Source organism: Lissotriton helveticus, chromosome 4_1 (genome assembly GCF_964261635.1).
Source record: "Lissotriton helveticus chromosome 4_1, aLisHel1.1, whole genome shotgun sequence".
NCBI lineage: Eukaryota > Metazoa > Chordata > Amphibia > Caudata > Salamandridae > Lissotriton > Lissotriton helveticus.
In genome coordinates, this window is record NC_136063.1 from 293044271 (window position 1) to 293059687 (window position 15417).

General features: G+C 42.4%; 1 protein-coding gene across 1 annotated transcript in view; it reads right to left on the minus strand.

The window, feature by feature from the left end:
• Positions 1-1841: 1841 nt before the first annotated feature.
• FER1L6 (fer-1 like family member 6) overlaps positions 1842-15417 on the minus strand; it is a 777028-nt gene continuing 763452 nt past the window's right edge. The window contains exons 40-41 of the mRNA XM_078686795.1: positions 9567-9667; positions 1842-3140 (exon numbers count right to left, since the gene is read on the minus strand). Coding sequence (XP_078542921.1) covers positions 2960-3140; positions 9567-9667 — 282 coding nt within the window. The 3' untranslated portion in view covers positions 1842-2959. The remainder of the gene's footprint in view (positions 3141-9566; positions 9668-15417) is intronic.

Below are 15417 nucleotides of genomic sequence, written 5' to 3' on the forward strand. Positions count from 1 at the left end.
ATCAAGTTTAATGCTGGTGACTATGTTTATCATGATTGTCTTTATTTCTCTGATGTCCTTTCTGTAGGCCATGATGATTGATATATGAGCTGGCCTTATTAGTATATGTTAATTGTACAGAAATACTTCAGCATCCACGAAGTGTGTCCTGATTACTGTACCCAATAGCCTGGCTGCATCCATTCACCATATTGTGCAAAGCTATATGGACTTTTAAGAGATTTTGTGATAAACAGAAACAAGTCTACCAGGTGTCTCAATCTGCACACATCACATAAAGGGCTTCCGGCTCTATTTGTCTTTCTTCTCTGACTTCCTATTTCTTAAGACTCTATGTACCTATTACGTACCTTCTTGCAACCTGTGCGTATACCACTGTCTGCTTCTAGCAGTAGGGGTGTCTCTGTGAGTCTCATGGTTGAGTGCCTTCTTTTTCGACAAATAAATGCTTCCTTACCCAGATCTTCTTGACCCTGTCCTTCAGTCTCCATAAATTGCATTTGAGAACCATACTTGTGTGTAACATTTCAAGTTCCAGGTCAGTTAGTGAAAACCGAGTGAAGTCTAACTCTCCCATGCCTCCTTCAGGGCGAGCATTGGGTCCTTGATGCCCTCTTCAACATATCTTAGTGTTTCCTTTTCCTATATTACTCCATTTGTAGGGAATGGGATTTGACCAGCAGATCCTCTTAATAATACCTCTCTGGTGGAAGGTGGCTCAACGGCAGGAACCTCCGCTCCTCCAACCATCTTCTTCTCCGCATCCCTCGCATTCGGAAAACTAGATGGGGTGGCAGGGCTTTTTCTCATTTGGCTCCTAAATGGTGGAACGATCTTCCATTAGAGCTAAGGTCCCTTCCCTCCCTTCAGACCTTTAGAGCTGCCCTCAAAACACGCCTCTTTGTACAAGCGTATGAGTAGTTGCGCCCTGCTTTTTGATCCTTTTGGTAGGCGCCTTGACACCTTCGGGTTTAGTTTGCGCGTTACAAGATGCATAATAATATTAACGAGTTGACCTTGCCACCACCAACATTTGCAGTGATCTCCAGATCACATGTTCAAACCCCATTGAGGCAGACTAGATCTTCGATCCCTCCGAGGTAGGTACATTCAGTAGTATTAAAGCGGTCAATGTTCGCATCTTGTTTGTACAGTGTATAGAAATGCCCGCGGGGCATGAAGCGTTATATAAAAAGAGCATGTTTAGATTATTCTAGTACTCTTTTTATCACAACTGGACGCTGCCGGTACTGTATGAGACCAAATAAATATGCATGTTTGGCGGTAAAATGTAGAGCTATCCTTTTTTAATATAACTTTCGTCCAATATAAATTCACTTGGTAATCAAATAAAAGGACTGGAATGGTGAGCATAAATCACTGTGGCAAGCAAAATAAAATGTCTTAAAGGCCTCTTGTTTTAAGACATTTTAATAAAAAAAAGATCAAAGTAATGGGGCAACTGGCGTCACATTGCTTTAGATTGCAATAATGGAAATAGGCAACACATCAGTCTTGCGACTACAGCATATAGTAATATATATATTAGTAAGTCAGAGAGCTTAGAAAGTAAAAGTGTAACTGAATTTCAGCATGTTTATTTTACTTAATATTTTTACGTAGGCGTGACTATCGCTGGTTCATGAAGGTAGACGCTTTCATTCCAAGTGCAACAGGACTTCTGATGTGGTAATACCACACCCATATTTCTGATACTGAAAGGTGTGGTAACGTCTGTGTGTATAATTGCTGCACTATTCTGAGTTGCCTCCTCAGGAATGATAGTGGAAAGTAGTGTTTTGCCTTGATTCACGCTTGTATTCTCCAATTTAATTGACATTGGGTTCAGATTCTACCAGGCCTTATCTGGTGAAGTGTTTTTCCAAGAGGATGCAGAAATGATGTATGCTCATCTCAAAATTCACATTGGACCATTAACACTGGTTATTGGCCTTAATGCTAATTTTGGGGAAATTTCTCCGAACTGCAAATTGTATGTATTACATTTATTTCTTATGAGTGAAAGAGTGATGGTGGACTGTTGCACTAGCACCACATGTTTTGTTGTGTTTGTGAACAGGGTTAGTGAGACTGCAGATGAAATGCTATCACATGTATGAGGATTCCAGACAACCTTAAACCCAAGCATTCCCCTTTCATTGTTGTGATATTGGCTTGTCTTATGATTTTCCCTTCTGGGGAGAATTAGACCTTCACAGTGAAAAGGCTGAGACACGGACAGAAGAAACAAAAATACTTCGAGTACCTGCACAGTGTGATCTACAAGGATGACAGTGGCATGCTTTAAAGAGGAATGTGTCATTTCCGTGTCTTTATTGCTTCCGCCAACACCTGTATTTTCTATTTGAATCAAGACACTGAATCAAGGTATAAAAAACAAGCTAAATGCATTGCTCTTCTATTTTTTTGCAGGTTTCGAGAATAATTATCAGTTTCAATAATTGTGCCTTTATAGGCAGCACATATGTGATTCAGTGCTTAATTTGAGCCGGTGGTTCCCTGTGCTCTGCACCAGCACTTAATTGTCGACACTGGCACTTACGACAGCTGCCACATGGTGGCACTGTTTGTATAATTTAGAGATGAGCAGAATAGTAATTGTTTCTTAATATGTATGAAAAACAACTAACATCTGCCGCCCAAGCTATTTTTATAGCTGTGGGTGCCTGAATTGTCACACTTGTAGCAGTATGCTCGTTAGTAGTTGTGTAGGTACTTCATTGGCTGCACCAGCAGTGCCAAAGGGTGGTGCAAGCTGCAGAGACCTCCTGACTAGAGGCCTGGCACTCAGTTTTTTTTTTTTACAAATAAAACACTGAGGATTACTGTAGGCCTACAGCATCGACAATTTCCTTGACCGATGCCTGACTTAGTTGATTTGAGAGTACTGGAGCTCCGCTGTTCCTTTGAGTGTTGGAAAAGTGAAGAATGAGTATTTTCATAATCCTAAAATGCGGTTGCTGATGGCCCCTGGCAGAGTGTAAATCAAAAGGGCGAGGAAGAGGGTGAGGATGATCAGCAGCAGCCCAATGATAATGTACTTCTTGTAATTCTTCCAGATCAGATGATAGAGACACTTGAAAGGATTGATGAACCACGAGAAGGATGTGTCCGGGCGGCTACACGGGAAGAACAACAAAAAGGTAGGAGTTAGCAAAGGAACTGGCTTTTAAACACGTTGAAAGATCACCCCAAAAATGTTATTACCAAAATGTAACTTTCCTTGTGATTTGTGGTACCACAATTATAATGGTGACACTTTTCTTGCAAAAAAGCACATTTCTGTAACATTACTGATATTGTTAGAGTTTTGCTTGGTATTTTATGAAAGCAAAAGGAACAAATGATGGACGGAATGCTGAACAATGCAAACATTCACCCCCAGTCACAAAGATCTGTGTTTAATCTATCGTTCTTTTGCTACCACGCCACCCCAGGTTGGACCCAGCCATAGGCAAATCAGTCTTGACCCTGTTCCACATGGGAACAGTCCAGTCCGTACTGCCATGCCAGGTTTGCATTGCCACCATTCCATCTATCATGTGTTCCTTTTGCTTTTGCTACCCTTAGTGGGAAGGGTATGCCCAGACGTGTGTCCCATGATCACTGCGCCACTAGATTCAAGCTAGCCTGGCTGATGAGGGATGATGCCCTAAAACCGGTCACAGGATGCTTGATTCCGGTGGAGGGAGGACCTGGCTTGGCAGTTTGGGATGGACTGTTCCCATGATGAACAGGGTCAAGACTAGTTTGCATATGGCTGGGTCCAAACTGGGGTGGTGTGGTGAGCAAAAGAGCGATGGAGTAAACCCAGATTCTTGTGGCTGGGGCTGAAATGTTTGCTTTGTTCAGCATTCGGTCCATCATGTGTTCCTTTTTGGTATTTTATGAAGGCACTTGCCCAATGATTTTCCCACATATGACAGGATACTGTACCTTCTATTAAATTACACACAAAAGCAATACATTATGACAGTGCCTTATCCTCAGATGTCAATAACCGGTTCATGCTATTTGAAAAACTTAGAGTAACATGGGTAAAGGTACCATTGTCTCATCGATAAAGTGCCTACAAAATCCACTGATGGAAAACAGGTTGTCTGTGATACTGACAGACAAGATAACGAGTGTGGAGACCATACCCACGGTAAGTCCCTCAAGCCCATTGACATGCAAACAAAATTAACTTCAAGTTATCGTTTAGTCTACTGAAAATGACTCATAATCAGAGCTCATACAATTGTTACTGTTGTCCAGTGGTTTTACTCTCACATTTGAAGTAGATTTTTCAACTTTTTGGGAGATTTGCGAAGAATCCCAGAAATGGCCATTACAATCTATGACTACTGTGCAAAATGTACTCATGCAGATTTTCCACTACCAAACCACAGAGAATTGTGTATTTGCACAAGTAACGTTTTATTTGAACTTAATTTTTAGATACTGCTGTTTTTCACAGGGGGAGTTTTACAGGCACTTAAACAATGGGAGACAGTCTGCAAAATGTTCGTGAATACCTGCAGACCTACTAGTCTGTCAATGTACAATGCATTTTGCAATACAGTCAAACAGTCAATCTCGTCCACCCAGCTCTACTCAAACCCTAAAAATGGGACTATGGAAAATATGCTACAGTGCTGGTTTTTTCAACGCCGTAAATTCAATTTACAATCAGGAAATTCTGCAAATTCTTATTCTGTTAATTGCCATCTAGAATTTTCTATGATCACAGCATTTGTTTGGCCCGTTATTTCATTTAAGGGCTCAAAACAATTCTGAGCAAGGTTTTTTCAAGGAGTGTACATGTCTAGAATAGACTACACAGAAAAAAAGCCTGCTTTTTATGTGTCTCCTGGCAAAGTCCTGTAATTAATTGGAAAATATAAAATGTTTTGCTGCACAACACCACTGAGACGAAATGTCACAGCGATCTAAGCTGCTATCATTATTCAATTGAAGCCAATGTAATTATCTACTGTGCGCGGCTCCGAAGGGAATATGGCCGCCCGCGTCCAGGCCGCGTGTCACTTTGTCACAATAGATTGGTCTGCATTGCTTCATGGTCTGATTTGCTCGCAGAGTGAAGCAAATCAAAAGCAGAGGTGATTCTACCCTGCTCCTCTTCCCGGTGACAAATCAGTAATTTGGAAATATATTGCCATGACGTGTTGGATATATTTAAGTTAAATGCTTTGAGGGCCTGAATGGGCAGTGGCATTATCCACAAAGAACAGTGGGTTAAGCAATTTGTTCCAGTGTTTAGAAATCCTATTCAGTACAACCACTCTTCAAATTTGATGATTGAATCCGTAATCGCTGCGGAAGAAAAAAGCTTTTCATTAGATCCAGATAAATTGATTTATTAGAGCTGAAATTTTAATTCAACACGAAAACACATGCACGCATAATTGTTGACATGACTGCTAATATTAATAAGTGATGGCAAAGCCAATAGGTCTCGCCTATGTGAGGGTTCTTGGCTTTGCCTATGTCTTTTAGCCATGTTGTGGAGCAGCGTGGTTGCTGTACAGCTTGGTTAAAAGTTAGAAAAAAAACACCGGGGGCAACACAGACAAAGGGAGGGTGGGGAGAGGGAAGAAGCAACTAGGACAACAGGAGGGAGGGGTGTAGCAGGAAAGATACAACACGGAACATGGTGGGCCTGGGAGAGGTAGAAGGAAGAACATAGTATCTCAAACCCAGTACGAGCAGTGAAAGGGCAGTAATCAAGATAAAGCAATAAGTGCTGATCCGTGCTCCGCACGGAAGAAGAGGAAGTGAAACTGGCAGGCACTATCCATTTAGAAGGCAGTATGTAGTAAAGACAATGAAACCAATGAATTGTAAGCAATGGGCAGGCTTCAAACCCTTTGTTGTAAACAATATGTCTTGCAAGTGACTGTGCATGCGCGCTTTCTTAGGCGAGAACTTAAAAGGAGCTATCCTCGCACACTGCAAATACCAGGGCTCTAAATGGACCTTCAGCAGATGACCAATCCAAGGTTCTCATGGTCAGCGAATTGTCAGCTTTTAAATGTAGTTGTAGACTTAATTTGGAAACTATTAAATGGTGGTGTTCAGACACCATTTTGTTTTCTACTTGAATCACAGTAGGATCTTTATGAACATCAAATTAATAGAACCTTACACAGCTTGAGCTGAAATAGGCAACAAATAAAGCTCAATGTTTTACCAATCTTCTGTGTCATGCAGTACAAGCAGCTGTACTAGGCTGTGCATTGCAGTTGCACAACTTTTATAAAAATACATCTGCAGCACAAATTTGCTTATGTGTCATAAAGGCACAGCATTTGGAAAGATTTGACAGATTCAATGTCCTACATTTAGTTAACAACCACTGTTATACAATGATTGCACCCTTTGACACTTCCCAGGTTTCCTAATATATGGACCTGTTTGTAAAGTTTTTTGCATATGGAATTGAAACGTGATTACCCAAATAACTGTTCAACATCCATAGATTTCCTGTACAAGATTCAAAGAAATTGATCAGCAGACGATTTTGCTCTCTTTTAATCCTTTTGAAAGTCCACCAATTTTGCTGATTTTCCATTGGAGCAAATGTTTGAGTAAGGTTAGCTATGGGTGCTGTTTCTGTAAAACAAAGCAAAACGTTGGTGAATATCCACATACTCAAAGTTTGTGGGGATTCACATTTGTTTCACAGGACCTTTGCAACCCTTGAAAAGTGACTAGTGTGAAGAACTGGAGTAAGTCTTTTGCAGAATTGGAGAGGGATGTGAACACCTCTGTGTTTCTTGGGAAAGGTGGGGACACATTTTTCCATGGAGGAATATATTTTCCCTGTGAAGAAAAATGTGTTTTTTAATATTTCCGATATGTGTAATCCAGTGGATTGTCCACCGGGAACTCAGACTACTGGTGTATGTAAAGGAGGCCATTGTCCACTAATACATTTGGATATCTATGCTTTAGGTACATTTCCTTAGGCTACTCATTAGGATTCTGCGATTCCATGAAAATGCATAAATATAATTAAAGCATAACTCCACACACATCGCAGGACACACACTCGACCCCATTTTCTCTGCCAGTGACAGAGTCAAGCACAGCCCAGTCACCAAGCTCACCTGGACAGACCACGCCATTGTTCACTTCACCATCACATGGTCTCCTGACTCTGCCACAAAACCATCCAGCACCTCACACCGCAGCTGGAACAAAGTATCAAAGAGCCAGTGGACCGACTCCCTCAACCCCTCCCGCCCTGACACTGCAACCAACCTATACATGCTGTCAAAAATGTCTCCACCTGGATCACTTATTGCACCAACAGAATCACCCCAACAAACCCATCAAACTCAAGAGATCCTCCAAACAGGCCCGTTGCAACAACATGGAACTGAGTGTCACATAACACAACTGCAAGCAACACTGAAAGGAAATGGCGCACCAGCTAGGATCTCACAGACCAAGCCACATTTAAGGCATCTCTTAACCAACACCACCAACTCTTGAAAAAGATGAAAAGGAGTGCCCTTGCCAACCGCATCGAAGCCAGTTCTTACCACAGCCAAGAGCTAGCCAACATTGTCAGAGAGTTCTCCAACCCCTCAGCCACTGAAAATATAATTACTCCTTCCCAGTAACTCTGAGACGCCCTGGCAGACTTCCATGAAAAGAACTCCACCATCTACAAAAACTTCGAATCCCAACAAACAGCGGTCAACATCCTCAGCGTCCTTGCTTCTGCAGAAGCAAACCCCAACCATCTGCTCACCACCTGGGACCAGCTCACCACACAAAACACCATAGCCATCATGAACTTCGTTCACTGAAGAGCACCCACAGACCCCTGTCCCCACCATGTCTTCAATTTCCGGACCAAGATGATCCGCAACGAGTTCACCGCCATCTTAAACACATCCATCACCATGGCCAACTTCCCCGAAGAATAGAAACATGCAAAACCCCTTCTCAAGAAACCGTCCCCCGAACCCAGCATACTTAAGAACTAACATCCCATCACTCTGCTCGCCTTTCCCAACAAAGTCCTCAAAAATGGCATCAACCGCTAACTCACGGAACACTTCGAGAACAACAATTTTCTGGAAACCTCCTAATCTGGATTCCGTACCAACCACAGCGCCGAAACCGCCCTGATCACTGCCACCGAATACATCAGAACACTCCTTGACTGGGGAGAAACGGTGGCACAGATACTCCTCTACCTCTCAGCAGCGTTTGACACCCTATCCCACCACACCCTGGAGACTTCTCCACTTTGGAATCAAAGGAAATGACCTCAAATGGATTGCCTTCTTCCTCACCGGAAGGACTCAGAGAATCCGCCTACTACCTTTCACCTCAGAACCTAAAAACTTTAATTGCAGTGTCCTTCAAGGGTTGTTCCTCAGCCCTACACTGTTCAACACCTATATGACTCCCTTGGCCAACATCATCAGAACCCATGGACTAAACATCATATCCTATGCCGAAAACACCCAGCTCATCCTCTCGCTATCGGAAAACCCCTCCACCACAATGACCAACTTCTGAAGGTGCATGAGAAGCATTGCCGACTGGATGAAAGAAAACTGCCTAGAACCCAACACAGACAAAACGAAGTGCTGATCTTCAGAAACAACACCTCCCTCTGGAATGACTCCTAGTGGCCTTCCTAAATAAAACCCTCACCACCTCTAACAGACCATGAATGCAACCTTGGCATCATCCTGGACAGCAAGCTCACCATGAAAAGCTAGATCAACTCAATCTCCTCTGTATGCTTCCTCACTTTTCACATGCTCCGTAAGATCTTCAAATTGCACCCCATCAACATCAGATACACTGGCACTCAAGCCCTAGTCACCAGCGACTGGACTACGGCAATGCACTCTACGTAGGAATCACCTCACATCTCCTGAAGAGACTGCAGATGATACAACGCCAGACTCATCCTCGACCAACCTAAGTGAACAGATGCCACCCCACCTCAAGATGATCCACTGGCTCCCCATTCAGAAGAAATGCCAGCTCAAGATGCTGATCCACATCTACCAAACCCTACATAGCCAAGGACCAGCAGATAAAACCACAGCCTGAACATTTCACCACCTGTGCTCCACCTCCCTCTTCCTCGCTCACACTCATGCATCCGCCGAAGCAACAGTGGAGGACACTCCTCCGACCTCAATGCGAAGTCCTAGAACGACCTCCCCCTTCACCTCCGGGCCTCATCCTCTCTGCTGGAAGTCAGGAAAGGCCTCAAGACCTGACTGTTCAACTGAACCCTTCCCAAGTAGCACAGTTCTCAGCGCCTATGATGAGGTGATTAGCCGTGCTGCATAACTCCTGTTTGATTTGATTTGGTAATGGTCGGCGTTCTATATGTGATTGAAGATTACACCAAGCCTTTGTCCATGACCAAATTACTTTTTTTGTTCAGAATCATGCTCCACCAATAATAAATATAGAACAAAATACAATATGGCGTTAGTTCTACAGAGCTGTGACTTCAGCCTGTTCATTCTAAGCATCTCTATGGTGCGGCTTCTACTTACTTAGGCTTCTCCAGGGGTTCCGGCTCTTTCCGTGCGCGGCCCACAGGACTCTTCTCGGCCTCCTCAGCAGTGACTAAATGGAACTCTGCTTCTACTTTACCCTACATGAGATATAAGGAGACAAATATTCAGAAATGATGGAGTCCAAGTAATTCCTGTAGTCCTTTTCATATAGTTTATGTGCTTAAATGGCATATGCCGAGTTCCCCTGTGCCCTACGCCATCGAAACTCTGAGTTTACTAGGAACATATTCATTTAACAATTTAGAAGCTGTTTCACATCTGCACCCATAGGGCCTCATTTATGAGGCCTTGCATCACTTTTACACCGCCGGTGCGTCACTTTTTGTGACGCACCAGCAGCGTAAAAAATGTGCCTTGTTGCACCATATTTACAAAGTGACGCATCTAGGTAGATGCGCCACTTGGTAAACCTCTGCGCTACATTATACCTACGCCAGGTATAATGTATGCAGGGGGGGCGTTCTAATGCAAGACAGGGTCATAGAAGTGACGCCGTGAAATCTATAAGATTTCACTGAGCCACTTCTAGGACTTCTAGGACACAAATGCGTCAATTTCTTACGCCTGCCTCACAGCAGGCGTAAGACTGGCGCAGGCCCTTTCACATGGGGCTTGCCCCATGTGAAAGGACACATTGCTCGAGTTGCGTCACTTTTGTGACACACTCCAGCAATGCGTCACTTTTGCGCCATACAGATACGTCAGAAATACTGACGTATCTGTAACTCCTTGCGCCATGATGCGTCATACTGTAAATATGACGCATCATTGGTCTCGCAAGGAGAGCGCAGTGAAAAGTGACGCATCGCTGTTTTCACGCAGCGATGCGTCACTTTTCATAAATGAGGCCCATAAAGTTCTATATAGTGCGGCCTCTGTTAAGGTCTGTGGATGGCGTTTGAAATTAGTCGGACAAAACCTTAGCGGTTGTTAAACATGCAGTATTTTTCCAGGAAGTTTAGCTTCCCTTGCTGCTGCTAATGCCGCCGAATGTGCTCACGAGGTGAAGAAGGCCAAAGCCATTACTTTTCAGAGCTACTTGAAGCACAGCGTCCAAGCTGTTATGTGTCCCAGCGGACTCCTGTCTGATAACATCCGAACCTCGCTCAATCCTGGATTAAATTTTATAACAAGACAGGCCCTCGCAGTGCTGGGGCACAACCTTGAAAAGGGGACTTCAAATGCAACAAGGCTGTTAGCTTGGCCAGGGCAAAATGCGCAGGCCTCAACTCATATCATTTCATGTCAAGCTTGTTACGCAGAATTCCTGTAATTATGCAATTACACCACGTCGTGTAATTGCACAACGTTCACAACAAAATTTACTGCAATCACACATGAACAGCATAAACAGCCTAAATGCGAGAGACTGGGTGCATGGGTGCATTTTGTGCTAAAATAGAGCGGCAAGTGCCGGTTTTGAATTTAGCATAATTTGCGTAATTTACCTGAACATTTCCTGTAATTTCACAGAAGCAAATTATGCAGACTGTGTTTTCTTCCACGATTAGCCCACCAGGGATATTTAAACTGAGTGTGGTCTAAAAACTGTGAGGCATATTAGCAAAAACCTTGTTAAAATTATCGCCGTTTTAGCGGCAGGAAACTGCCGCTAAAACGGCGATAATGGGCTTGGTAATATGCATTATAGAATTCCAATAGAAACCCAGGTTAGGTGTCCTGCACATCTAACCTGGGCTTCTATTGGAATTCTATAACGCATATTGCCTAGCCCATTATAGCCTTTTTAGCGGCAGTTTTTCTGCTGCTAAAACGGTGATAATTTTAACGAGGTACTTGCTAATATGCCCCTGTATTTCCAGCACACCTGAGCTGTAGGTGTAATTTTAGGTGCGTACAGTGCTGGATGATAATGCATGTAGTGGTGCATATGTAAATGGATTCAGAGTACATGATTATGAGGGGCGTTTACTCAATACATTGTTGGTGGTCGGCTGTGGTGTAGATGGATGAGTAGGGTGTAAGTGGGTGCAGGTGAAAGGCATGGGGGTTGAAGGTGTCAATGTGGTGTATGGGTGGGGAACAAGTATGGAAATATTACGAATGAGTGGGTGGCGTAGAACATAGAATGTAAGTCTTCATGTAGGTTGGGAAGAGTATAGGGAAGACAGCTTGTGTAGGTGCAGATAAAATTAGGTTTAGGTTGTGCATGTTGGTGTAGGGTGTACATATGCAGTATGTAGGTGGCGTAGCGTGCATTTGGTATAGGACGGGGTTATGTAGTGTACTGTTGTGATGGAGAGTGTCTGCACTGAACAGTGTAGAAGGAAGCAAAGATGGTGTATAATTTGGTGTATGGTATAGTTGGGCATGTTGGTAGATGCTATTTGTTTATGATGTAAGTGATAGTGCTTCGTTGTAGACTATAAGGCGTAGGGTTGCGAGAACTTGGTGGCTAGTATCAGGGTTGGAAGTAGATGGTGGTGTAAGGTGAAGAGTTTGAACTTGGTGAAGATGTATGTTAGTTAATATATTTTGTAAAGCATGCATTTACCAAAAAGACGTCTTGGCGCCATATAGATCATGGTAGATTGTATAGAGGTTATGTCTGTAGATGATGTAGGTGATGTGCTGCTGATTTTGTAAGTTGTAGATGCTGGTGTAGGGTTTATGGAATATGTGCGAATTTAGAGAATGTAGGGTTTATTGTTTTGAATAGATGATGCAGCGATATTTGTATAGCATGTGTAGGTGTTAGGTTATGTTAAATAGGTATGTACATAGCATGCAACTGCCAATGGTGTGGCACCTTGTCTCGGCTGCTGCCATTTCCATTCAGGGGCAATCTGGGCCATGAATCTTAAGCTGAAAGGTGTGCGATGTGAGAAGAATCGTGGAATTAGATAACAATAATAGTATTTTATGGCTTAATCATGTCTGTACTTGGCTGAAAAAGATTGGTCTGTCACATTTTTGGGATGACCCATCATTGTCAACACAAAATTCAAAAAAGATGTTAAAGTCTTGTTTTTGGGCATATATGGATTGTAGCAGGTCAAATGAAATAGTAACTGGATCTTTAACAAGCAAATTTCTATTACTCCCTGCTTTGAATCCTTTTTAGATGAAGTATGTCCACCACTTGCCAAAACATTGTATATGAAGTATAGATATGGAGTCTTGATGACTAATTCAAGTATAGCAAGGTGGTCAAATGAGGGTAACGATAAATGTACCTTATGTAGACGTAAAGTCAAAGAGGATGATTCGCACATTTTGTTTTTTTGCATCGCTTATGCAGTGCCAAGAAAAAGGTGGATCAGACCGTTGTGTTTAAATATAGGTGTGAGATCCTACAAAGATGCGGAAAGGATCTTTAAGAGTGACACTAGTCAAGTCAATATTTTTGGTATTAGCAGATTTCTCTTAGCTACAAATTTTATAAGAGCAAAACTAGGCCTCAAATTATAATGAATCATTGTTAAAAATGGAAGTGCCGTTTTATGGAATGCTGATGCATTTGGTAACATCAATGAATTTAAAAGGTATGAATATGTAGAATTAGAATTATTGGATAATCACCAACAATTGATTATTGTTGGGTAATTACGAACCCAACCTCGAATGTAATATGTTTTTATTTGTAATATATGCTTTTTTAACTATTTATACAATAACTATTTTTATAAACGATAAAATCCCCCCGTCAATCTCCTGAAGGAAAAAAATACTATTGGACTGCACCTTATTCTTAAAGATATTTTGTACTATTGCCATTTAATGTTCTATGTATTGTAATGTGTTTTATGTATCTTTTAAGGTACAATTGTATCGAAATAAAGATTATGAATGAATGAATGAGAAGAATTGGATGTAGTGCTTAAGCGTCAAAGATGTGCTCCAAGCGTGTTTTGAAGTCTTGATGCTGAGGTTAGGTAAACTGAGGTCTTGAAAATGAGTTAGCATTTTTATTAGTAGTGGGTGTTCATGGGCATCTATCTCTCTAGATACTCTGAAGAGTTCTTCCACTCCTCTGAGCTGATTAGCACATGAGCCCTTGTAATAGGCACTGAAATGTGTGCAACATCTTTCATGACACCTCCCAAAGAGGCTCGCTGATAGGCTTCAAAGACAACAGAATGAAACAAGCTGAACATATTTGAATCTATGGCACCACAAGCACATAAATAACAATGCCTTGAAACTATCCCACTGACTCCCAATGGATATCAGGATAAAAAAAATCAAAGTTCTTTGCACGTGCCTAAAGGCAACTGGATTAAAAGCACAGGATACTTTCAGAAACTGGCCACAAACCATGAGACTAACATCAACCTGTGCTCAGCAATGGCAAACTGATCCCCCTAAGAACCTCCAAGCAGAAGACGCATGCTGGTAGAACACCGGGAGTCAAGGAATCTAGACTATAGAAGTCCCTACCCCAAGCCCTAAGGAAGACCTAGGTCCAGGCAAAATAAAAATTAGGCAGGTATAAATTGTTTAATTTGGGGAATTTCATATTACACTTGGTACCCAAAATATATTATTACACCACATCGCGTAACTATGCACCGTTCACGGAAACATTTTACCACAAGCACTCAGGAACAACACACATGGCCAGAAGGCAAATAACTGTTCCAAGCAGCACTTGTGTTTTTCATGCTATTTTTTAGGTGTGAAATGCATAATTGTGTCAATTTTTGACACAGTATGCATTTCGCACTAAAATATAGTCCTACATGACGGTTTGCATGATGGTTCCATTTCATGTATTTACGCTTAGCTTGGTGTAATTTTCTCAAACGTTTGCATAATTCCATGAAAGAAAATCACACATTTTGCACACTCCTAGGTAGCCCCAAATTAAGCTTTTTCAGGAAAAGACTCAAAAGAGAATTGTTTAAGTGCAGGTGAAGCTAAATGCTACTTTGCGACAGAGATTGAAGACTACTGGCCCTGGTCGCCCCCTTCATTGGTTCGTCTTTAGCTCCCCCTTATTTATAGTTCACCTAGCACTCTGAATGAGATACATAGTGCTTACATCACAACTTTCAATGAATAAATATCATCATGAGATCTCATATTAGCCATGAGTTTGATTAACTTTGTAATAGGTTTAGCCATGTTGAGGAACACAAACAAGTGATGGGTGGAAGGCTTGAGTTAATTTCAGTCACTCATAAATACTCAAGGCTGCATCCCGCTCCTTGGTGTTGTTTTGCCCACTGTGTCACATCAGACAGGAACCCGTCATGATCCTGCCTTTTTTCTTGCTCTAATAGGAACAGTTCAGCCTGAACTGCCAGACCACGTCCACTCTAAACAGGAACACAAGCAACCAGCCTATTTGGACCTCATCAGTATAGTGCAGCTGAAGTCCTGTGGAATAGTGAGCATTACACCCACACATAGGAAAAGATGTAGCACTTAGAAAGTCAGACTGTGAAAACAACAATGTGGCATTTTGGAACCTTGAATTGCTCTCACATACTGGTAATTAATCTGGGTTGCATTCCAGGCCATTGTTTTTTGCTCACCCTACTACCTCTTATAGGAACAGTCCAGCCTGCAATACCGGGCCAGGTCTCATCTGAATGAGACCACAAGCAATGCAAACCAGTTTTGTCCTTTTTGGGCCTTGTCTATGGCACAGAGAGCAAGGGACCTATGTGTGGGCATACTGATGCAGGAATTCTGCGGAGTCACAGACTATGCTTGGGATCATGGAACCTTAGTAGGCAGGGACTGAGTCATCCTACCACCTTAGTACCCATGAGCCTGCAGACCGACTAGCTATAGTGTCTCACTTGCCCTGCTACTCACTCACTGAGGAACAAGTGATTAGACACCACAGAACACAACA